We start from the raw sequence: 20,177 nt of genomic DNA, 5'->3' as shown, positions 1-20,177 counted from the left end.
TCAATCCAAAGGTGTTACCTAGTATTATTGGGCGCATAAAAAGTGGGACATCAAATTTCTCTCAGTTTTGAAAAATTCGATGTACCTAGTTCATTTTACCTTTGATTATTGTCATAGAAATTTGACACTATTCTAGGTGACAGTTTAAAAATTTATGTTATACTCCCTATTTTCCTTTTCCAAATGCGCTCTTCTTTTGATTAAGGAAAAGGTAGATTTTGATTGGGACTTTGCACTAAATAAATATTCACTACGTACTTACTTACACTCATTTTCTACAACTACAACCTACAATATTTAATGACAACGTCAATCAGTTTAAAGTAGGGTTAGAAACAGATAATGGTTATTTCACACGAAAGTGGTCTCCCACTTTTTTTGCTTCCAATACTACATGGGCATAAATCAGAATCTGATTATCCATCTAGATACGCAAAAAGGGGAGTGCCATTTAAAAAAAATGGGCTCTTAGGGCCCACTGTAAATAAAAATATGAATATATTATAGTGAAAATTTAGAGCAGTTGTTTTGTCACTTATTTCGCTATTTGTCTATCGTCGAGTAGAACAAAACTTTGTGCAATAAAAACCTAAATGAACGAAAAACCATAGAACACATTGTGTCTAATTTTGTATGTTTTAAAAGGATGACTTGAATAGAATATTGCCCAACACATTATGCTTTTCATGTGTGTATTAAATTACACCATGACATTTTATTATCTTAACCTAGATCCAAAAATGCTTAAAGGATCTCAAAATAAAAATTTGCTACCAGATGTCCGCCTGTGCGATTATTTTGATAAAACCGAAAACACTCCAATTCTTTGTCTTATGACACTTTAATTGTAACAAACATGTTTCTGAATTGCTAACGCTTCGCCAGGTTCAAATGTTAACTGAGGAATGAAATTTGATACTTAAAGAAGATTGATTACAAGCTTGAAATATTAATGGAAGGTCGCAAAACACAACAGGTGGCACGTGTATACATCATCCAACTTTTGATTATTTTGAACATTGACAAGCGGTAGAAACATAATGAACTGAATGGAATGCAAGGAGACTATCATTGACATTCTAGCGAGGGAGGTGTGAATAGGCAATTCAACTGTTGTGCAGCACTTAATCTTGATTTGTGGGCCAACAGAAGCCAATTCAACTCATTTAGACTGAAAATCTTATCTAGGTTGCCGCTTCCTTTGTTGATTCCCCAAAACGTTACGCAATCAATAATTACATTAAAAACTAATAATTCGGTGACAAGTTGAATGTCGAAAGCGTGCGTAACATCCTGTGAAAAATTCGGTATAGTAATTCTCAATAATAAATCGTTCTCCACTTGTCCCTGATTAGTTTGCCAGAATCTGAGTGCATGATTGTGGATGCAATTAGCTCACCATCTAGAACGTCTGCTGTCTTTCGTCGTCGACGGCTAAAGGATATCAAAGCGCCACGAACGGTTGATGACCTAATAAATATCGAAAGGTGTTTTTCCTCTAAGGATCATAACGCCATAATAGGTAACCACGCAAATCGCGATCTTTGATTTGCGTTCTGATTGAGGTCTCACAACGTCTATCTTACAACATATATCAAAAACTTATCTTGTCATGGCGGCTGATCTCGTTTCTCGTCTGACTCAAGATTATAAAAGAAAGACTGTTGGTATAGGTCAGATAATGGCGCTGTTGTTAAATTTAAATATAAGTTTGTAAATTAATTTAGACTGTATAATTACAACTAACAGGCAATCAATTTTTCAACTGTTTCATTTTTTAACAATTATTTAGAACATGTTTATTTTACTACCACCAAACGCGATGAATCTTACAAGTGTTACAATTAATTTTCTTTCTAAAATTATCCTTGTAGTAATAACACTGTAAGGCTCACAATAATTGGTAAGTTGAATATTTACAGTATTGCACAATAAGATAAGTCATAAATATACAAATATTGTAAACTCTCTTTGGTTCAACTAACAATTTCAGGTTTTGAAGTTTGAAGATGTTTACAAAAAATCTACAAAGCAGAATGTAGATGTTTCCAGTTTGTTATTTGAAATTTCCTAAAGTGTCCCATTTTGACGAATGCATTTAACCTTTTAAATAAGAACGCTGTCCCCTTTTGTACCATTTCCTGTAAACACCACCGTTTACAGTTATGCAATTTTCTTGTATCGGTGTAGGAAATGCAGTACGGAACCAGCAGTACCTGGAGTTGACTTTCCTATCCGTAAAGAACCTTTCGATAAAAATGTTGACAAGCTTTGCTGTTTGATATGCCCGAGGTACCATATTAGCTGCATTTCCTGCACGTATATTCATCGACCATTTAGGTAAGTAGTGTTGGCCATAAGAAGAAGTAGAACTATTAAATCCATTAACTACGACTACGTTATTTAAATTGTCTTGTTTTAAAAATAGCCTTAATAGAAACAATATTACCGTTTTGCCCATATAGAACGACTTCAAAAACGATTTCGCGCCTGTCTGACTGTCCTTCACTGAATCTGCGTCAACACAAGGATCTAATAGATGCCGTAAATATTTTCTCATCGAACAACACAAAAACACACAATTCGCAATCCGTAGAAGGAATAACCTTACTATTTATTAAGTTTATCGATATTTCTGAGCGGAGGCTTTGAACGTTTCGTCATTTTGCATATTTACGGTTTCAGTCTCATGTACTTGTTCTAACCATTAGTGAAACGTTGGTGCAACAAAGAACTAACTGGTGCTGTTGTTGTTTTGGCAACAATAGGGTTTTCTATGAGTCCCGACATTATTCTCTCACGTCTCGTACAAAATTTTGACAAGATTGGCTCCAACAGTAAGAGAAACCACAAATCAAAAGCAGTTATTAAATTTCAAATTTCCGTTCAAAGCCAACAATTCAAATTGGCTGGAACATTCAAAAATCTATTTTCGCATCTCGTAAAAATAAAGTTTTAGTGGGTGTCAGTCCGATGGGGCAAAAATCATTCAGCCTCGTGGTTGTTTACTGATAGGTAGTCTAAATCACCCAATAAATCGAATGAGAATAGAAATACGACTTCCACCATTCTGTAACAATATTGGACGCACATTGCAACCGGATATTTTTAACCTTAAGTCATCCTGAGGCTGATGCCCTCTACATTTAAAAATGGAAGAGCAACCCAATACGTTATCTCCTATTTTTAAATCACTTCTTAAGGTAGTCATGTGATAACACCTAAGCAACGCTGCGCCAGCAGGAGATTCCTCGAATGCGGACAGTTGCTGCAAGAGCTTTTTGAAAAGTTTTGACGTTTCCTAAAACCAGTCTTGTTACGCAAAAAAAAATACGAATCGCTCCTGCTGCTGCTACCACGTAGTAATTATCAAGACCAAATCGATGTAAACTATAATTATTATGTTGGATAGATAAACGTTTCGCTTAAACCTAATGGGATAGATTTAATTTGAATGCCGCCAGTTCCTCATCCATTAATAAATAATTAATTAGTACCTAACGTAATCATAATTTTTATCAACCTCTGTACAAATTAGTTCCAAGACTAAAACGTTTGGTTTTTAATCTTTTATTACAACGTTGCGTATATTTTAGTACTGACTAATTATATGGCTGAAAGCGAACCATCACTTGTAAATTTAATTAAATCCCACTTTTCTCGTGTTAATTGAAGCAATAAACCGGCATCAAGGTACATAAATACAATTAACCAAAAAAGTACATACTTTCAGTTTCGGCTAATGGTATGATGACAGAATTTACGATAGGTTTGTTTAGGGTTTCTCATTAACAATGGCAACATTGACAACAAAATAACAGAACCTGTTTTTTTTCTGAAGGCAAATCCTTGCGAGATTTGTAAACAAAATATCATATTCGTTTGTTCGTTTTCGACTAATTTACATTTTGCATATGATTAAAGTAACGTACTGTAAAATCGGTACTAATAAAGCTTTGTCGCGTTTTGTAATCTGACGCCACCGATGAATAGAAAAAGTCTGTTGAGAAAATCTGTTTATTATATGGACGAGTATACCTAGAAGGATTCTTTCGAAATACATAAATTCTCAGTTTATTTTAGAAAGTTTGTACAGATTACAAAGCATCTGCTAAATCTTATCCTCAAACGTCTTTTGAATTTCAAATGTGGAATTAAATTCTTGTGGGGAATAATTATCATCGAACTAAACATGATAGTTTGGTTTTTGCTGATGGCAGAAATTATTCTAATTTGGAACTAGTCGCCACTTTCTTCAATAATCAAACAAAATATCTAGAACGATACGTTTAGAACATAATATGTACTGATCATTCAGATGAAAATTGGAACAAGATGTAATAACCAAACAAATTTTTTTTTTCTGAAAACTAGGCAAACAGCATCAACATCTGACGTATTCCTTTTATAAGCAATGGCCACTCTCATCGACTCCTGATGCAAATCACAGGATGACACATGGACCAATTTTTTTTCAAGAGCCAAATATTCCAACAAATAATTTTAATTAATGTTAATTTATGTAAAACACGATGGTATGAATTTAAATTGGTAATTGGGGATTCTAATTTTACACGTTTTTTGTGATTTACCACAAACAATGACGACGTTTTATTTATGAGATAATGAAATTACGAACATCAAAAAATTAATTCACACATCTTGACTCAACTCAGAAACGAAGTTGCTGCTTAAGAAAATTCTTCGTATTTATGTCTACTCCTCAAAGAGCTTGGCAGCATATTGTCTTATTATCCTTGAAAAAAATGTGCTTTTATCTGTCAGAAAATAGTATCGGGTGTTCATTTAAATTTATCCTCAAAGTTGGCATTGAAGAATCGATTGTGAGCGCACCACGGATTACAAATCACGGATCAGATGTTTAAATCTAACCTCACTTTTTGCGCTGTTTGTGTGAACACCCGATAGTTACTTACTAAACTTGTAATATACCAGATACACTCCCAGGTAATTGTGACGACGTTAACCACCATTCCCAGTATATTTAGATCTTCTCTTGTACTAATCACTCACTTACAAATTACTCATGGAAGATGACAAGTTATTTTCTATCTCATTATCCTCTAACGTCTATGGAACCAGTGAGAAATTAGAATATGTACAAAAAAAAAAAATGGAGAATCGTTGAGTATCTTCATCTACAAAATATCGTCAACAATTTAATGCCTGCAAAGTGTTGCTGCAGTGACAAAATGAGTCTGTGTATTTAAACTCTGCTCAAAAATAAAAAGTTGACGCCTGTTGTCTAAAAGTCCAACCGAGCTCGACAATAAAAAACCACTTAGTACTCTTGACAAATGACATTAAAAAAAACACACAAACATTATGTAAATCTTCGTTTTTCACATTAAATCTACGCGAAATGCGCCAAGACCGGTAGGGACATGTCCCAGAGCCAAATCAATTTCACTGCCAAGATAAACGAAACAATTTGAATAAGTTAATAAGATTTCTCTTTCGTCGGTTACATTTCACGCCTAAAACGCTTTCACCACTAGAAGTTCCTTAAAACCCTAACGAGAACGCGACATTTTCTTATTTTGCACCACGAACGTTGCAAAAGTCGCCTTCGTAAAGACCATTACACGACAACGCAGCGCTATCTGAGTTCATGTCCGAACAATGGACAATCACAATGGCTTGTGTTTCTCATGGCCTACTTGCCCCCAATACCTCCATCACATTTTTTTTTTGCGATGAAGCCGCCAATGTTTCTAGAGTAAACATAAGAAGTACGTGAAGTGGGGCCATATGGCCGATAAACATGTAAAACAGTCTCCCAATTGCATTGCTGCTTGGAAAAGCAACTTCTAGAGGCGATTTGGTATCTGGTATGTGCTACTGTACGTAGTGCAATGGCGGTCGCTGCTATCGACAGAGGGATCGTGAAACTCACTTGCAACAAAAATTAAATTGGTACTTAGTCCTACTTGTTTTGAAACTTCATCTAAATCTATCTACGAGTATTTTATTATTTAATTTATAAATAGACTGCAATATGTAATGCACTTTTTAAAACCATAACATTCTTTAAAAGTCAAAAATAAAGAAAAGAATGCTAGTACTAGTCCTTCGAGCCGGATTGTGAAAAGTAACAATAAAAATAAAGTATCATCATCAATTCATCATCAACCATCTTACCAGCAAACTACACTGAAAAAATTACACCTTTTAACAATAAAGACTCAAAATATTGTTGCATTGAAGAGTCGATTGTGAACGCATCACTCGCCAGTTTGCAGAGTAAAAACACAAACAACGCAAAAAGTGAGTTTTGATTTAAACAGCTGATCCGTGATGCGTTCACGATTGACTCTTCAACGTCAACGTTGAGGAAAAATTTAAATGAACACCCAATAAATACCTCTGAAAAAATTTGTAACTGTGATCTATGGCTAACAAGTTGAACTAAAAACGGCGATTCAAACTAAATACGAATTGCATCTTACCGACCATTCTTATATTTGCCAAATATGTATGTATAAAAATAGAGGTTATCAAGTGAAATCCTGGGCTGAGAAGACGTTGAAAACCGTCAATTGTTTTGCTTTTTAAAGTGTAAATTGACAGTTGTAATTAGAGCATGTTGACAGCTAACCTAAAATTTATAAACAAAAAAATCTTTCTGTCTTTTCCTCCTTTGCAATGTTTTACATTTAAAATAGGATAATTAATTATTCCTATTCTCGAAGCAAATATCTAAGGGCAGGCACCCCTTGCTTAAAACAAACATGTTCAATTATGTGCCGATTAAACATAAACAAATGTCATTCGTGTCAAATGGTTTACTTTTTGCAACGCCTACTCAACCCAGGTTTTCATTTGAACGCATGATACTTACAAGCACAAAAAATAAAAGTTTTTACCAATGAGACACATTTCGTGATGAGTAAGCTTTTAGAATTGGATCCAAATTGTGATAGGAATCTTATCTTGGTTTCTTGTTCACCTTTTTGCTGGCTCTTTGCTAGTATTACCACTTTTTGTTTCTTTTTAAGTGTTTTGAACGATAGTAGTGTAGGTAGAATATATGTAAACATATTTGATACCTTTTTGTGACATTTTTTAGTATAATGTTAAAAATACTTCACGATTTAGTCTAGCCTAAATCTGTTTTCGCTACAGTCCAAGTATAGTTTCTTGAATTCTAGAAATCAGTCTAGAATATGATAAGTACAACGGAAGTACGCAACTGAGAATCAGCACGTTAAACATCAACATGGCTAACGTTTCATGTACAAAAAGTACATATGTTGCAATTTCACGTCAAAAGAATCATCAAGGTATCCCTCTGGCTCTTGATAATTAAAAGTGAAAAATAACCGACCCTGCCAAGTGTAACGTAATTGATTCAAGTCGCTGTCATGTCACTAATTACGTTTGAAATTTGTAAATAGTGTACGTTTGAGAATAGAATAAATTAAAAAACACTTTGAAGAAAATGGGCAACGAAGATGTGACTTGAGTACAAATTACGCCATCTTCCGCTACTCTTTCTTCGAATGACTTGTTAATTTTTAAGAGTCAACAGCATTTAAATTGGTACGTAGTCATTCCTACGCTAATGTACCGTCTGTGTGTCACCGAATCAGCTAAAAATTTCTGATTAGACTTCTAATTAACGGGTGGGTGATGATTCCTTGGATCCATAGTACCGGGAGGGCCTCGATATTTATTTAGATCAATGAGATTACAAGATTTATTACATTTCTTTGTGGACAGAAGAGTTTTTGTCACAGTAATTCACACCTGTCATTTCGTAGATGTTGCCAAATTGTACACAACAAAACAGTTTTTTTGCATCCGAATTGGAATTCATCGCCTGTAGTAACAAATCGAATCATTTGTAATGATTACTGGCAGTAAATATATTCAAATTTCGGCAACAACACGTTTATCTCTTGACAATTTGTATTCATATTTTGAAGAAGTAATAACAATCTCTGTCGCTTTTTAACCTAAATCCGACCCACAGTTGGCAAAACACCTTTGTACTTTCGAGATTATAATAAACTTTGCGGTACTTCGGATGTGAAGTAATCTAAGCTAAACTTAACCGAAATCTCGAGCCAATCCGCGGCGTCCTTGTAAACCAAACCATCTACCTGTCCTTTCTGGTGGCCCCACCACCCACGCTTTGTTTTTGCGCCCTCTTTCCATTTATTTATCGGCGCCAAGGTGGGCAGTTGATGACTTCGATTTCTTCCAATTTGTTGTTGGTCAAATTCACAAACATAATGTGTACATAATTGCCCAATAGATGCCGCACCCGCAGCACTCGACGTATCTTTCTCTATGATCGAACCCATTAAGTACGGTAATTGCGCCCACATGGGGAAAATTAAGGACGTACGGCCCACACGGCTCGGTGCTAGTTTTTTTATTAAGGCTCTTTCAATCAAACTGGACGCGAAAGTTTGATTTGATTTAATGGCCTGATTTATGTTTGGGTAAACAACACCGAAAATTCGACGGGAAAGCGAGCGGGGGGTGATCTAAAATTAATTTTCCCGCTGTTGGTAACGACGATCGCTATTTTTAGAGGTTTCGGTTTCCGGAAAAACGGAATTTTGTACAAACAAATAGCGGGTTCCGTGGAAAAATTGAAGTTGGGGGTTTCACCTCTTTGAACCAATCAGGGAGATAGTTGGTAAAAATCGTGGATTCCGGTCTCTTGTAAACTTGAGAGAAACAAACGGAACTGACCGGTTTCGTTTTAACGCCTTGGTTGACTTTCTCATATATTTTGCACTACTTTAGCTTGACAACTCTAAATTGATACTGTAGCATTTCATATAAATTACCATTTTGCAATATTTCTATAAAAACTCGTTACGGAGATGAGCAAGTTCTTTGAAAGTTTACTTTGTAGGTGTTTCTGCATCAGAATGAATGTCAGGCCCACATAATAGCGGTGAAAAATTACCATAATTTGTGATGAAATTAATTAATATTCTTAGTACACCAATTGTGCTTCTAAAAGAGGAGTAATAGATATTTTCAATAAAGAATCTGCTAATAAATGTGTATTGGGCGTTCAAATGAAATCCCGTGCTGGGTAGGTGTTGGAAACCACCAATTGTTTTGCTTTTTTAAAGTGTAAATTGACAGTTGTTATTAGAGCATGTTGACAGCTAACCTAAAATTTATAAACAAAATATGTTTCTGGTTTTTCTTTCTTTGCAATGTTTTACATTAAAAATAAAATAACTAACGATTCCTATTCTTGAAGCAAATATCTAAGGACACCCTTTGCTGAAAACAAACATGTTCAATCATGTGCCGATTAAAGATAAACAAATGTCATTCGTGTGAAACGGCGGGAAATTCAAACTGTACACTGTTCCAAATGGTTTACATTTTTCAACGCCTACTCAGCTCAGGTTTTCATTTGAACGCACGATATTTTGTTTAATGTAAAATATTATATTTTCAATTTATTAAAAAATAAAATAACAGAAAATCCTTGTTCACATGGATATTACATAGTTTTAAAATGTACAGAGAAAAGTTATTATGTAAATTTGACGCTCACGCGCGAATCTAGCAAAGGATTTTTCTCAATCATTCATTCATAAATTTGCTTTAATGTCATGAACACAAACCGTGACTTATTAATTTCCACTAGGCAATTAATGGTTTTTATTGGAAAATACATTTAACATAAATTTTATTTAAAACAGCAAGACATTCAACACTTTTGGCTTCGAAATGTTACTTTTTATTTTAACCTTAAATATGTGAAAAAGGTAAACTGTCGGAGCTATAAATTTTGCAAATATTTATTGATCAATACAGCGACAGGATGTTGAAGAAACGAGTGCACTCTTAACACATTATAAATATAAATCGAAGATTTTTTCGTATGCCGGAAATCCTTTGAGATGTTTGTCGCTTTATAAAATCCTCCGCTGCTAGAACAGTATCCAGATCCAGATATCGAAGCAAAAGCAAGCGGAACTTAATTGAAAAGTATCCGTATTAATTGGTTTAATTTACAAATGGAATATGACCAAAAATGAAGCTGAAATGTTTTGGGAAACTTTTCTCATTGTTATTGTCAGATTTCACTTTTATTTATTGTCCGTTTTTTTGGGAAGACAATAAGATAATGTTTTCAAATAAATATGGAGTGGACTTGTGAGTCATTTTTGTTAAGATCGTGATTCACTTTTCTGTTGTTGTTTTATAAATATGTTAAACATATGGCATTATACCGTATGTCCCACGCAACACACTAAATGTCTATTTACGATTTTATAAGCTCGCCAAAACAATTCAGTATCAGAATATTTATTTCTATTTATTTCTTCACAAAACAGAGTAGCAGAATTTTTAGTCAATATTGTTAAAACTCTCTGGTTGAATCTAGTCAACAATCGTACAATAATTAATGTCAGTTCACTTGAAACTTAATTTTTCTCAATTTCAGTAACCAAAAGCCATAAAAAAACTAATATTAACGGAACAGAAAATTCTATCTTCAAACTGGATTAATTCTATGCTGCTATTGGTTTTTTGTAATAAAAATTTAGTGCACACTTCATTCGATATACATACTTAAGTCAGTGATGAATTTTACATGACCATTCATCAATAATTAAAATGAACGCAGGTTATTCTTCGTCTTTTTATGGTGACATGGTAAAATTCCATTCTTTTTCATGAATGGCTACATTTGACATCATATTTACGTGACTCACCCTATATCTAGGTTACGTAATTGTATCTAAAATGTGAACAAGATCATCCATTTCTTCGACGATAACATCTGCCATTTCATTGGGTTAAGTATATCTGAGGCACCAATTATCCAATTACTAAATTAAAGCAATCAACAACAAATATTGAAAAAACTGTACTCAATTATCTGTAATGCTCTAAACGCGTTCTTAAGTGTTTTTTTAACAGTCAGTAATTAATTGATTTCTTTTTAAATTTGTATGTATTGCCTTTGCCTTGAGCACCATCCGCTTGCCAGAAACAAACAATATGTCTTAACTCCTGCAAAGCGGGAGGTACTTTGGTATTCATTAAATTCATCGTGGAATTTTTCCTTGTATTTTCTAGTAAATGCATTAGATTGTGCTGATAAACGTGCAATTACTGAAAAAATTATTTATACGTATTTCTTTAGGTTCATGATTGGCAAAACCACAATCATTAAATTGTATTCCATTATGTACAAAAAGGTGCGTCCTTTCCTTAATCGACAAGATACGGAAAGATTGTACAAAAAAGACAAAATGATTCACTTTGTAGTTCGTAACATACCTGAAGAACTACAAAAGTCGACATGTCCATAAGGAATGACAATTATCTTAAAAAATTGCAAAAACACAAAGACAAGAAAAAGGACATGTCGAGTTTTGCTAGACACCTCTACGAAAGTGTTGGATTTGTAACTGAATTGAAATAATAATTGGATTTCTTCTTATTGTCATAGATATCGGACGTTCAGATAAAATTCTGGGTTGGGTAGGCGTTGGAAACCGTCAATTGTTTTGCTTTTTTAAAGTGTAACCTAAAATTTCTAAATAAAAATGTTTCTGTTTTTGTCCTTTCTTTGCAATGTTTTACATTAAAAATAGAATAATTAACGATTCCTATTCTCGAAGCAATTATCTCAGAGCAATCTTTGCTAAAAACAAACATGTTCAGTAGTAAACGAGTAAACATAAACAAATGTCATTCGTGTCAAACGGCGGGAAATTCAAACTCTACACTGTTCTAAATGGTTTACTTTTTTTAACGCCTACTCAGCCCAGGTTTTCATTTGAACGCATGATATAAAATAAACTACATAGACAAAGCAGTTTTGACTTTTTTATAAGTTCCTTTCAAGATTGTTATCAATTAATTTCCATATTCCAAGTGAAAAATAAAACATATGAACCACGGGCATAATTTGAAGTTTATAAGTCTTTAATATGCTCTAGAAACTAGATACATAATAACTATTTTGGTTAATGCCATGAACATTTCTGTGTTAACTAATAGGGGAATTATTTGTTACCGTTTTATCCTTCCATGTGTTTCTCATCTTCAAGAATACCTGAATTTGAAATACATCCGAAATTAATAGATAACCGTCAGGAAACAAAACTTTTGAAAATAAAATTTCCCCAGTTAAAACTACCAGTCATTGAAATAGATAGGTTCCGTTAGGAATTAGTGTCAGTTTTAATTATATCCTATGACTTTATATTTTGTTTGCAAATGCAGCTGAAAATGCTATACAGCCTGCCTCTAAGGACTACTTTTGTCCAGTTACGTTAAATTACACACTCAATTGATTTAACATAATTACCACTGATAAGAAATATTATTGCGTCACCGTGTACCAACATGAAGGTTCCTTCTGAACGGATATCCTGAGATCAACAGACTTTCTTTAGAATTATCAGTTCACATTTCACCGGTGTTTGGGTTCTCCTCAGGAAGTATTCAAACTACTTCTAAGCATTGTCAGTTATTATTTATTTAATATGGCGTACAGTTACATTGATTATGCTGTTTCGGTCTATTTAACTCGTGTAATTAGTGTCAATTTAATCATGGTAGATATGCACTTGGAATTTTTCTCCCAATTAAGAGATTTATCGAGATACTTTCTTTACTTTTTGCGTCGTCAATGATCTTTGGTAATTCTCTTCAACCACTTACCATAAAAATCTCTTTGTTATTACGGCCACCACCTCAAATACCAAATGATGACTTGGTGGATCAAAATGATTCAAGTATAACGTGGGTGTGTACAACCGGACCAATCCTTTTTGGTTCTGTTTTGATAATCTCGGCCACGGTCTATCTCTTGACGCCACACTAAATTCATGAGAAAAGGAACATCACGTTTAACCTGTTTAAGATCTGAAACGCATCTGCTCTGTTATCCACCGAAATCATAAAACAACGGCGTACCATTGTCTGATTGTTTTAATTAAATTTATCGGCTCTGTTGAAAGACCATGTTTATTACTTTAACAGTAAAAGGTCGTTCGCGGTTTTGCTGCTGCGGTTGAATTCTGAGTCGCAGTCTGCAAGTGAAATTCTACAGTCTCGTTTGCGCAAACCTTTTGTAATCTGTTCAAATACGATTCTATGTCCACTGCATGTTTGTTTATTTCTTGGCAATGTTGAATCATCGGGGAATGAAAATGTCCAAGTAATGTCAGTATTTTGGGTTGTGATGTCATCGCACTTGGTCATTACGTTACGTATTGTGAAGTTCGGCATTATGAATTAACTGAATTTCGTGCCCGGGCCAAATGCTATTTTACAAAAATTCCACCCAGATATTTATATTTCCCGTGAATTGAGTAAGAGAGGCTCTATTCTTTTTCGAGACGGATCACAGGTGTGTTGAGTAAAGGTGAATTACTCACACACTGGCAAAGTTACAAAGATTAAAATAAAGATGGTCACCCACTGATGATGTATAGCCAAGAGACGATCAGATATGAGCACGAACAGACGAATTTCTTTGATGTATGTGGAACGGAAAGGTCAATTAAATCGAGCGGAAGAGAACCAAAAATCCGATGCTATTACTGGTACCGTATCAAATTAAATTTGAAATTTAAACAACGCAATGTTAAACCAGTTCTACACAAATAACTCAAATTTTGGGGTTTAATCTGAAGAATAGCAATTCCACTTCTTTTTTAATTCTAAAATGGAACTACATAATACATATAAAAATATTCATTGTAGGTGTACTTATTTATATTAAATATAACCTAACTCAAATTCACACAAATTATTAGATATTACATATTACATACAGACAATATTATGGTGTTCCAAAATATCAGCGACATTTTATGTTGTCAAACTTACCTAACCTAAATAAAAAATATGACGTTCCAATTTCAAAAAGGCATGTTTACATGTGGAAAAAACTGTAATAAATCGACTTCTTGATTTTTGAGGTGTACTCGATAATTTTGAAATTAACAGTACGTAACTAGGTAAGTATGTATTTATTTTGAAAAATTACAGGACTTATTTTATATTTTAAATTTTCAATTGCCAATATTCTGCATGAAAGAATGTTTTAAATAAAATATTCGTTTTATTTTGAAACGTTTAAATGATGAAGGTAAAGAAGTTGTGAGCTCATTAGACAAATGTAAAGAGCGATCAAATTAATTTGTAATCGAGTTATCCATGAATCCGAAATCTTATGTCGTTACTTGAACTCCACGCTCCAATAAACACAGCTTGAAATACAGGTTAGATCTAGACATATCAACCTCAAAAGACATACGGATTCAAATCCATGGATTACTCGATTACAAATTAATTTGATCGCTCGATATAACAATGCAAAGTTTCAAGCGTGGTTGTGCATTTCAACAAAATTGACAAAATCATATTAACAAGGAAAAAGCAATACGTAAGTAGAGGTTTTAGATTCTCTCATGGACTGTGACCTAGGAAATATCTGCGCGAAGGCGCATATTCGTCGTTTGCGCAGATATGACTTATAGCCCATGAGAAAATACAAGACCTCTACTAGAATGACAAAAAAAAAGCTCTCTATGAAAACCAAAAGTCCATGTCTCCGCTAAATTTAATTTGAAAAGTCGTTACTTCTATAATAGTATTTTGTTAAGCCCTAACACTGAATAGAGAGTCTGGTTACTTGTTGTATTTGCTTATATTCCTTAGCGAAAAGTCAAAGCGAGAAAAAAAATTTAAGGAAGTTAAAATCACAGTAGTTAACGATAATAATTTACAATGTAAAATCTCGTTAAAAATCTGTTGCTCTAATATCTAAATCTTACTGAATGTGTGTAAAAGAACAGTTTGAAAATTGGCATCCAAAGACTGGTTAGAAATTAGAAAATTAGAGCAATAACATACAATTGTTATTTAATGTCTTTTTACATCCTAGGCTCTTTTCGAATATACAAACATTACACTTTGCGCTTTTAAAACAATCAAAAAATTATGATTTTATTAGATTTATGTAATGTAGTTAAATCAATAAAACATACAACTGCAAAATGAACATAGAAGTGTTAAAAACAAAAACACATTCACTTAAAAATAATTTATGTAATTTGTTTTTTTGGCAATGACAAACCTGCTGTACTTAAAAATATGTTGTCATAGATTTTTAGAACAATTAATTCAAAGGAATGATAATTTGACTGTTCACCCGTGCCAAATTCTAAACGAATAGACATTTTTCAGTTCTTGTGACACCTGGTCTTTGTCAACTTTTTCAGTTTTCAATTTTCAAAATCTTAGAACAAAAAGATAAAAATTGTGTTTCCATTATTTTGTTGCCTGCAAAATGTTCCTGGACAAATGTATCGGGCGTTCAAATGAAAAGGCGTTGGAAACCGGAAATTGGTTTGTTTTTTTAAGTGTAAATTGACAGTTGTAATTAGAGCACGTTGACAACTAGCTTAACAGAAAATATTTCTGTTTTTTCTGTTTGCAATGTTCTACATTAAAAATAAAAACAAACATGTTCAATCATGTGCCGATTAAGCATAAACAAATGTCATACGGCGGGAAATTCAAACTTTGCACTGTTTCAAATGGTTTACTTTTTTCAACGCCTACTCAGCCCAGTTTTCCTTAGAACGCACGATACTTATGGCTACGTAAAAACAAAAATCTAGAATTGTGAATATTTTTCTGAATTTGCACGTTCATCTCAATTATAAGATTTTTTCCATTAAGTACAATAAAAGTAATACCACACAGTTTCAATGAAATTAACTGTTACGTCAATACATTATCATCATGTTTAACTGTGAATTGGAAAGGAACTTTTAACACAATAAATGTCGTGCATGCTGAAGATAAAATGTATCAAATGTAGTTTCAATTTAACGCTTGTTAAAATGAATAATCCTAGTAACGTTTAGAAACTTGATCACCACGAAATCATTAAAATAAACGATCATAACATTTGATAACAACGAAATTTGATAGCAGAAACTGGAAAGATAGAAAAGACAAATGTAAAAGGCAATGAAAATAACAAGATACATATCTGATATTTATAAGCGCCTACATAATGTTCATTCATTAGTTATTTAATTGATAAATTTAGTTCTTTGCAAATGCCCAGAGATCATTACAATAGTAAAAATTATTATTAATAGGCAGTTCTTATTGTCTCGAATCTTCACCTTGGTTGCTTAATAATAATAATAATACCACTGATCAATAAACCTTAAAAATCAGTAAACCGGCGTTATTCTTTGTCAGGTTTTTATTGGAAACTCAAAACCTGGTTTAGTCCGAAACCTCTTTAATGAATGACTTGACTTTTCAACCCAACTGTTGAAATATTATTGTGCTTAAATAATAGGTCAAGATTGTTGGCATTTCACGTTTTAAATTGCTGCATGAACGGCGACTGAAAAATATTAGAAATGCACGAAATCCAAAAAGAATCAATCAGGATCTGGGCAATTGAAGTGAGGATCTTATCTCGACGGAAACTAAACGTCAGGTAGGCTGTGATTTACTCGTCAACGCCCACTATTATTCCGGTTATAGATACTCTATAAATAACGGTAGGTAGGTATATGTATTTTGGTGTAGATAGCCTCCTTATCATTACGCTTGTGTACACAAATCCGGCATTTTACAGGCTGTTTGTAGCAATCCACATGCTTCCGAAGCCGAAAGCAATGTTTGCCTTCGACAACACAAAAGGTTCCTAACGGTACGTTCCAAAAAGGATTCGGAATCAAAATACGAAGCTACACTTCCGTTTTACTAGCTTAGTCGCTGTCACATTTGACGTACGTAACATTAGTTACGTCAAATTCAGGCTTCACTTCATGACTCACTCCGTCTTAAAATCGAAATTTGCTTTAGACGATTAAGATGAGATATTAGGATTCTGGTAAAGCTTGTTATGAAGTAAATGTCTAAAATGTTCTAAACTGAAATTCACCGTTTCTCAGAAATCTCACACGTATTATGTGTATTTATACTGGCCGGTAACAATTTCAGGCATGCTGCCAAACAACCAGTTCCCATTCAACATTAATCAAATTTCAGCATGGCTTCTTGCAACACCGTTTTCTAAAAGCGGGCTTGCCTTATTCGTTTTCGGCAAAGTGTATACAATTTTTAACGAGCCGACTCGAGTTTAATTGCCGACATTTTAATAACACATCATAGTCCTCAAATAAACATACATTTAGCTACATTATTTACATTATATTCTTCACGATTTACAACGGTGCCATTCTCAGTCTCTCCCAACATCTTATTCAGCCCAGAAAGAAAAAGTTAAAATGCTGAATGGAGCGCGAACAGTGGAGTTACTTAGTTATTTTATTCACAACAATTCTGGAAACTAATTCTCTAGACATATTTAATCTGTTGTTATTGTTGGATCATTTCTATATGTACTAATGGCTTTCGAATTTTTAAAGGACAACGTGAACGTCTTCTAAGAAAAATAAAAGTGTCAGAATTAAAATTGTTTCACTTTCAATAACATTATATTCTACAAGCTACGGTTAATTCATTACTCTTTACTTTATGAGATTATCACAGACCTGCAGCACTGCAGAACGTTTTAACTACAACAAAAATTAAAATTCTAACAAAAAATTCTGATTTTGTTATACATTTTATAGCCTAACATCACTAATGAATGTTAAAAAAATGTTTGCAACTTAAACAATACAAAAAGTGAGGTTAGATTTAAACAGCTGATCCGTGATGTGTAATCCGTGGTGCGTTCACAACCGACTCTTCTACTTATACCCGATATAAATGATCTACAGTTAATAGACACATTTTATTCATTCATTCATTGTCTTTCAGATTTTTTTTTAAACGGCAGAATAATTACCGTCATTGAAGCTTGTGAAGATTAGTTGTTTTTAAAGCATTAATATCAGCAAACATACAATATTTTTATCTGCATTGAACGCGATAAGACATTATTTGCATACAACTTTTTTGCTCAATTTTTACCAGCAAAAATAAAGAAGAGAATACTTCCGAAACAAAATTAGCTTTAACTTGTTCTGCAAAATTGATAAAAACAAAATTGCTGACTTGACCCCTAGTTGTACCATTCAGCGGACATGTTGTTTATTTATTGTTCTAGAGTGACTTACGGATTTCCTCTACATGTGAACCGCAAACTGCTCTTACCTAAAACGGAAAAAAGAACATTAGTTTATATCGTTATCAACACAACAGTCGTTAGTAAAAACTTGGAATAGATATACAATGCAACAAGTGTTCAATATTACATTACTTGTACTTGTCTGTTATTGCAATATTCGTTTAACAGCCTCTATATTAATTTGTTAAAAGAAAAACAGACTTCTGGTCGGCGTCTACTACGAAAGTGAGTAAAGTCTGTTAAATGCTAATTAGGTAGAAAATGTAAACATAAAACATTAATACCAAGCGGATTATTTTATTATTTCCAACACATGTGTCTACGAGTCGGTGAATACTTTACATTTTGAGGCGTCGGCACGTATTAGATAATAAATATCGCAAGATTAAGATCGTTAACAAAATCCCAATGATTCCCAACATTGTTCTTTCTTACAGTTCTATCCAAGGACATCGTTTCTGGATTTATTTGTCAACAAAGGAACAGCAACGCGTACCATGAAAAGTAAGAAAGGAATTTATTTTTGACAAATACTGCTTAATGGAACAAAGAGCCTTTATCGAACGACAGAACTCAAAACTCATAATTTCATAAAACATGACAAAAATCCAAAAAAAAAAGAAATACAGACGCCGCCGGTAGAACAGTTAAAGGTCGTCATTCGTTACATTAGTGTCGTCTCTCTCTCGTTTATTTGCATGTAAAGTAGTCGACGTTTTCAGTTTTCATTTACCCCTGCGCGCAGATATGTATTTCCAAGGTCACTGCCCATGAGAGAATCCAACGCCTCTAAAAACTATCTTTTGTGACTGTCTTATGCAGTATACCAGAACGATAAGTCAACATTCTATAGTGACGATATCATAAGCAATAAGTAGATTTAAGTAAGAAGTAAAGTAGAAAATGTTTTTTATAATAATTTTAGGCAAATTAAATAACTGTTAATTCGTTTCTGGACAAAGTCACAATTATTGTGCAGACTACAAAAAGTGAAAACTCGTTTTACACTATTCATTCTAGCAGGATTACGTTTAAACCAAAGTTTAAATGAAAACATAATTTACATTTTTTTGCAAAACGTTCAGAAAAAATTTGAACGTGCTGTTGTAGTCTGGATCAACTGTTGAAGGTGGTTCATGTGGGTGGATTTGTGTTGGTTAAAAATAGAATACCTATAATAAGAATGTTTAAAAAAAATAAATTTATCAGATTTTTGTCGTAATTTATCCTTATCTGCGTAAACAGAATTTAATGAATTATGTAGATAAACATACCAATTAGAACAAAGTAAATTGAACATTTCTTAATGGTTGCTTTTGATTTTTATTACAAAAACGCCAATTAAAGATTATATTGGTTTTTTATGTTCATTTTGGCGACCGTTGCGTCACTTGAAAGAACAGCACCCTTGGTGATGGTCTCCCGCAGAGCAGAGTTTACGGCTTGTCTTCGAGAGCGAGGCCAAAAATCTGACACAAAACAACTTCCATGGTTCTTTAAATGAACGGTTGCGCTTCTGAGTACGTGGAGCCCCACAAGTACATAATTTTAATCCGCCTTATGATACCGACATTTTTCCGCAATTAATCACGCTGTGATGGAATGCTTTACATGTTCCTTGCAGCTTAATTGCCGTGCAAGCAAACGGAACATTTCTCGGTAATTCCATTTTTTCATTAGGCCAATTTTCAGTTCAATTAAGATTTCGCCTGCAGTTGAAAAGAGAAAAATTCGCGATCAATGCGCATGCAGGAATTGAAATCCCCACTCTGGTCTCATTTCCGAAATGTATCATCATCTGTCCCACCCCTCGTGCACTGCTTACGACCAACCATCGAATCATACACCGCGATAAACACACGTGATAGTTTCAGTGAGTCTAGACCTGAAAATAGCTGTTCACCAGTTTCTAAGAATAAGTCTGTTTATCCATGGAAGATCGGCCACTGGCGCTGTTGCCATACCGTTTAATTAAGAAGACACGGGAAAAATTTGGGGAGCCACCAGAAGCGATAAAGATAATGGAAGCGGT

At 33.7% G+C, this 20,177-nt stretch overlaps 1 protein-coding gene across 5 annotated transcripts in view; it reads right to left on the bottom strand.

Annotated features, from left to right (window-relative positions):
- how (protein held out wings) overlaps positions 1-20,177 on the bottom strand; it is a 47,874-nt gene that overhangs the window by 13,799 nt on the left and 13,898 nt on the right. Inside the window, exons 1-2 of one of the 5 annotated variants that reach the window (XM_069055085.1) lie at positions 18,581-18,613; positions 18,135-18,171 (exon numbers count right to left, since the gene is read on the bottom strand). The exons of 3 other annotated variants lie outside the window; for them this stretch is intronic. In XM_069055085.1, coding sequence (XP_068911186.1) covers positions 18,135-18,171; positions 18,581-18,598 — 55 coding nt within the window. In that variant the 5' untranslated portion in view covers positions 18,599-18,613. Of the gene's footprint in view, positions 1-18,134; positions 18,172-18,580; positions 18,614-20,177 lie in introns of those variants that run through there. One more of the 5 variants, XM_069055082.1, reaches the window with a different exon arrangement.

The sequence above is a fragment of the Tenebrio molitor genome, chromosome 7 (assembly GCF_963966145.1).
Source record: "Tenebrio molitor chromosome 7, icTenMoli1.1, whole genome shotgun sequence".
Taxonomy (NCBI): domain Eukaryota; kingdom Metazoa; phylum Arthropoda; class Insecta; order Coleoptera; family Tenebrionidae; genus Tenebrio; species Tenebrio molitor.
Note: the sequence above shows the minus strand (reverse complement) of the source record. Positions and strands in the feature narration are given on the sequence as shown.